The following is a 6,000-nucleotide window of genomic DNA, read 5'->3' as shown; positions in this document are numbered from 1 at the left end:
GAGTACAATGCACTCTGTCCAGCTGAGGCTGAGCGGCTGGATCAGCGGGCCAGAGGTTTTCGATAGAAGACGATGACCATGGTAGAGCATTGCGCATCCAGCCAAAAGCGAGCATATCTGCAATGTCAGCAATATCTCTTGACGGGCTGAGTATACGCCACCGTCCAGATAGCAGCTGGGCAGACAACTCTCTTGGCATGGCATTTATTTCTCAAGAGAACTGTTTGAATCGCGTGGCGTCGGCTGTTCTGTCTTACCGCCTACTTCTACTTCCGTTTTGCCATCTCACCCAAGACAAGAAGAGAATATCAAATTGGTCTTCCAGCCTTGAAGGTGACGGCTATGGTATTAACTTTATAATCCACAATCCCTGTCATTTGAAGATAAAAGCTTGGCACGAATCCTCGCGGAGGCATCTCCGAGATCAACTGACTGGGAGCTTTCTTGATCCGGCTAGTCGCCGACGCTTATACATTGCTTGAATCTCGAATGTTAGAATATAGTAGCTGAAGGGATACTTGGCTTAAATTGCCGTATACGCGCGAGGCCCTCTTGAGTTCCTTGATCATCATCCTTGATTCACATTTGCGAAGCCAAAGCCTCACACTTGCTCTACGAAGCTTCACACGCCCTCACAAATCTACTCAATATCCATTCTTAGTGCCTGTGCAATGTCTTTAACCCAGTCCTACTACTCGATGAAGCCAGTAGCGGCGGGCTATAGCCCTCTAGACGCTCAAACATATCCTCATGGGGCAGCAGAACCACCTAGCCGATTACAGCGAGAGATAACCACTGGCAAAAAGCGTATTCGCGCCGTGCGCCTGCTTTCCCATGCTAGCTCTGTCGTGTTCAGCAGCATCATGTTCACAATTATTGCCTTCGTTACCAGCGTCTTCCTCAGCACACGCACCGACAAAGTCAATGGCCGCAACGTCTGGCCAGCCAAAAGCACAACTTGGCCTACCTTTATGCTGCTCGCAGCATCACTAGTCACACTTATGATTGAGATTTCTGTGCTATGTTTCTATTGGTTATCCTTTCGCCGAGCCGAGAGAAGCTGGAAGTTGGTGCTGGTGCAACAGGTAGTGCATTTCTCCGTGTGGTTGGTCGTTACGTTCCTCTATCGGTATGAAAAGAGGCTGAAGGATGTTTGGGGTTGGTCCTGCTCGGACATTGCGGAGACTTTACAGAAGGATCTTAATGGTTCCGTGAATTTCGAAAAGTTGTGCGGCCTTCAGGTGTGTTATTCCTCTATCTCTTTTACCTAGGTTTACGAGCTAATCGCAAGTAGAGGGTTTCGTGGATATTCTCTATTATTGAGACTGTGGCCAAGGTGCTTTTTTCGATCGTATATTTCATACTGTACCGTAGGACCAAAGCGGTAGAGTCTAAGCTGAGGCTCGCGGATGGATTGGGCGACGGAGTTAGCCAGCTTCTCCAAGCAGCGTTTTAATGTAGTGGGTTCTAGACTGCCAACCGAGTAGCAATTTGAGTTGTGTTAGGCCTATATAATCTACTTAATCTCCTTAATAACCTTAAGCTATAAGGAGTATTATTAAACCTCTTTTTACTAGCCGGCCTACTATCTACTACCCTATTTAAAATTAAGCGCTACTATAGAAGAATTACCTTCTATCCCTTTGGTCTACTTACGCTAAAGGGCCTATATAAGTTTACTATACGGCTTATATAGTATATAGAAGGAGATCTAGACCTAGGCCCTAGCTAGGACTATAGCTCTAGCTATAATAGTAGCGGTAGTAGTGGTGGCAGTAAAGCTATCTAGGAAGGAAATCCTATAGCGCTTACCTAGGCGGATATATATCTACTAAATCCTATAATAGATAAAGCTAAAGGGGCCGCTTTTATAGACGGATATAGGGGGTTAGTAGACTAGCCCTAAGGCTATACCGCTACTACTATTACGACTACCACTATAGCTAAACGTTAGTAATTAAATCCATAAAGACTAAACCTATTAGAACTTATCTAGATATTCTAATAAGCCCTTAACCTCGCTAGCTATTTACTTATTTTTAATATATAAAGCCTTTAGTTAATTAATAAGGAGTAGTATAGCCTAGTAGAGAATTAATAGCTAGTTTAGGCTCCCCTTTTCTTTTTATAGATAGAGCTCTAGCTTTTATATAAAGGCTTTATATACCTTATACTAAAAAATAAGGGTAGCTCTATACTAGATAGCTTAGGAATATTTTATAAAGGGCTATTAAGTCCTATAAAATAACCTTATAAAGGTAAAAGAAAAGGGTTATAACCTCTATAGTAGTAAGGTTATTAATCTAGTATAGTTATAGGCTAAAATAGCCCTTCTATTTATCTAGTTCGGACTATATTATTAATAGTAGTATATTAGGTAGTATAATACCTATTGTTGGTGTCACAGGGTAACTCACTAATGCTACTTAAGTAGATATAGTAAATGTTAGTTATAAAGCTTATTATTTAGAATTAGGGGGTAGGTAAGGAACCTAAAGTTCCTCACTACGCTAGTGCCGCGGCAACACGTGACGATACGTAACAACCGCTTGCCTTATTCCCAACACTAGCAACTCTTCTTTTATAGTTGCCATCTATATATACTTATAGATTACTACCATATAAAGATACAAAGCTAAGGAAAAGAAGAAGAAGAAATAAAGGGAAAGAGGTAGCGTAGGTAGATATACGGGTTCGTACAAAGATGTTAGTTCCGCTTACCGCTCTTAGCCGAGTTAATAGCGATTTTCTATCCTAGGGATGGAAAATCCTAATTGGCCAGCTTAACGAATAGCGTTAGCAGAACTCTACACTACCACCCGAATTAATTAAGCGTGGCGCTCTTGGTAAGAATCTAACTAATTAGATAACTTTAACTGGCGGTTAAAGTTCTATAAGATCTTAACTTCTTTAAATTTCCCTCTTAACCTAACCTTTAACTTATATATATAGAGTATTTATGTTAACGAACGTCTCTAGTGCCTTATTTGGGTTTGCCTTTGTTATCGCATCTACTAGGTTATCTTAGCTATTAATCTATTAGATTTTAAAGAGTTCTTAACGCTTATAGGACTGCTAAAGTGCTATAATATTAATTATAAGGCGCTTCTCCTTTATAGTACTAAGCTTAACTAAATACTTATAGAGGGAATATAAGTTGGTGTATACGATTATAGGGATAATAGGAAGTTTAAGTTAATTTATAATTATCTTAAGGGTAGTTCTAATTGCAATTGCTATATTAACTCTACTAACCATTCTATATATCTCTAACGCTAGAACGCTTTAAGTAACGTATTTACTCTTAGTTAAGCTCTAATAGATAAGATTGCCGTAGATTATAAAGTTATTCTCTTTAGTAGATTCGTTTGCTATAATGATTTTATATTCTAGCTAGGAGTTAAAATCTTTATTATTTATAAACGATCTATTAACAAACACAAATAGCTTAGCGGTAGGAAGATTAATAGGTACGTAGAGTAGTCCCTAATTAAGATAATTTATTTACTAGAAAAGACGCTTATTTAGGTTAAAAATATTATCCTTAGTTGGTTCCTGGTATTAGGCGGCAATAAAGAGATTAAAGAAAGCTTTAGGTTAATAGATAGAAGCCATATAAGCTTTACAAGCGCGTTACTCCACGTATCCTTACTTTAGAGAATTAACGTTAATAATATTAATCTTTTTACCTTAACCTTTCTAGTGTAGGGCAATAGAATCCTTATTTAGGGAAATAATGCATCTATTAAAGAGTAATAGTGTTATTAAATTAAGTCTTTCCTTTGGCTTTGCTATAAGATTTGCCTTTACTAGCTCATCTTCTTTAAGAGCTAAGAATTGGTTGTCTCCTAAGATAATTATATCATCCGTTTATATGCCAACAATTCCAAATAGAGTTCCTATAGCTGTGATGAGGAAGCAGGGATTAAATATAGAAGTAGTTATTAAAAGCTTTTCTTTATGGTGCTTGCTGTAAGTAGCCCACTAATAAGTTCCTGCCTCTGCGATTCTATATAATGGCTTAAGCATAACCATAATTGTATCTTCGGGATATTGGTAGCGAATTTGCTCTAGAAGGTATGCTAATATTAAGCGCTAAAGGCGTGTCTCTAATTAGGTATAGGCCTAGGTAATATCTTATAAATAAACCGCCATTCTATTCTTTATTAAGGAGGGAGCTAGCGTAATAATAACTNNCTAACTAGCTNGTTAAATTATAGGGGATTANATAAGAATTACTTCCTTACNNTNNTNGTTATAACCTTAAATAACTAGCCTTAACTTCTTAAATGGGGTATTAGTAGCTTTGCCTTTAATTTTATTAACCATTCTTAACCTAAATATACAAACCCTATCGAACTTAGTAGGGTTATACTTCTTAAACTTAAAGACTCCTCTTATAATAAGACCGTTAATCTCCTACTTATTAAATGCTTAGAAAGGAGCTCTTAGAGTTATAATACGGCCTTCCTTTTGGAGCTATTTTGCGAGCTTAAAGTTAGCCTTCTCTTTAGCTATTATAAAGGCCATTAATAGCTTAACTCTATTCTTAATAGTAGCAACGAGTTGCTCTTTAAAATTAATAAGGTATTAGCGGTTTTATAATTCCTTTGGGCGACCTCTACCGCGTTATAGTTGTAGCGTATCTACTATAGTTATATTAGGGTCGTAGTTACCTTCTAGGGCATATTAATTGTAGTTCTCCTCTAGGGCATCTTTTAGGGTATCTTTTGGGGTATCCTATAAAGGCTCAAAACTGTTATCTTTATAGTAAGGCTTAATAACAGTTAAATAGAATTAAGTAGGTCTATGGGGCATCTAAAGAGTATAAGTCTAACCATTAATTATAATAAGTTTATGTAGGCCTAACTATCCTCCCTTTTTACGCCATATATATACCTTAGATTAGAGTGGCAGATCGAGCGTAGTTAAGGTATTTAGGCTATTTCTTATTCCTAGTGTGTTGTTAACCTAGCGCGTGGCGTAGAGACGTCGCACCTTCTTTATTGCCTTGTAAATCGCCTTAGCTTATTATATAATAGAGGGAGATAGTAGAGAATCATTAGTTATTTAAGGGTAGGCGCTAAAGACTAGCAACGTAGGTACGAGCCCATTTGGGCTAGCGGTATTATTAATAGCCTTAACAGCTATCTATAGAATAAGCTCTTCGCTAGTACCCTTTAGTTTTAAAGAAATAATCTTATATACGCGGCGTAATAGTATATAGTATTGTTTTACCTTTTTAACACTATTATATGCCTTAACAGGGACTTCCTTAACCTTAATTATTATTGCCTTTACCTATTATTAAAACTCTGTAGATAAGAAGTTCTTTCCTATATTATAAACGATTTAATTAGGGGGTCCTAGGTAGATATTAATCTAGTATAATTAAAGAGTATCCTATGTATTCTTAGCTAATATATTTTTTAAAAAGCGTGCGGCTTAGAAGGAGGTTAAGAAGTTAATAACTTAGAGTATTAGCTTACCGCTAAGATATATAATATCCATAATAATACAGAAGTTAAAGTTGTAGTTATCTTTAAGGGTAAACTTAAATCGGCTAGGGGACTTCTAGTTTATTTAGCAGTAATAGCAGTACTTTATAAGATGTTTAATCGCCTTAACCTTAACTTTATAACCTACTTGTTAAAGAACCCTAAGTAGTTAGTAAACGGATAGGTGGCTAAAACGATAATGTAGTTGACGTAGCTCTAACTTAGTTAAGTAACTTTAAGCAACGCTCCTTTCTAGCTGTTAAAGGAGTAACTAAGGGTGACCCTACTTGCGTATAACGGGCACCCGATTATCTCACTAAATAAGCATATTTTTAAGGTTGTTAAGCTTAACGCCTAATTTATCTATATCTTAGATGTAAAATAGGAATAGGGTATTCGCGGGAATAATGTGAAAAGTGATATATCCTAATAGGGTTTAGACCTTAATTGTGCCGAGAGAGATTATAATACCCTTGCTAAAGCAAATTGTATATTAGCCTGC

The 6,000-nt window shown here is 37.0% G+C and overlaps 1 protein-coding gene across 1 annotated transcript; it reads left to right on the top strand.

Annotated features, from left to right (window-relative positions):
* The first annotated feature begins 517 nt into the window (after positions 1-517).
* K441DRAFT_663609 (uncharacterized protein) lies at positions 518-1,594 on the top strand. The gene is made up of 2 exons (XM_067649225.1): positions 518-1,241; positions 1,295-1,594. The coding sequence occupies exons 1-2, from the start codon at positions 672-674 to the stop codon at positions 1,454-1,456; spliced, it is 732 nt and encodes a 243-aa protein (XP_067501477.1). The 5' UTR covers positions 518-671; the 3' UTR covers positions 1,457-1,594.
* Positions 1,595-6,000: the final 4,406 nt, after the last annotated feature.

This window comes from Cenococcum geophilum, assembly GCF_001692895.1.
Source record: "Cenococcum geophilum 1.58 unplaced genomic scaffold K441scaffold_34, whole genome shotgun sequence".
Classification (NCBI taxonomy): Eukaryota; Fungi; Ascomycota; class Dothideomycetes; order Gloniales; family Gloniaceae; genus Cenococcum; species Cenococcum geophilum.
This window is presented reverse-complemented; position numbering and strand designations above follow the sequence as displayed.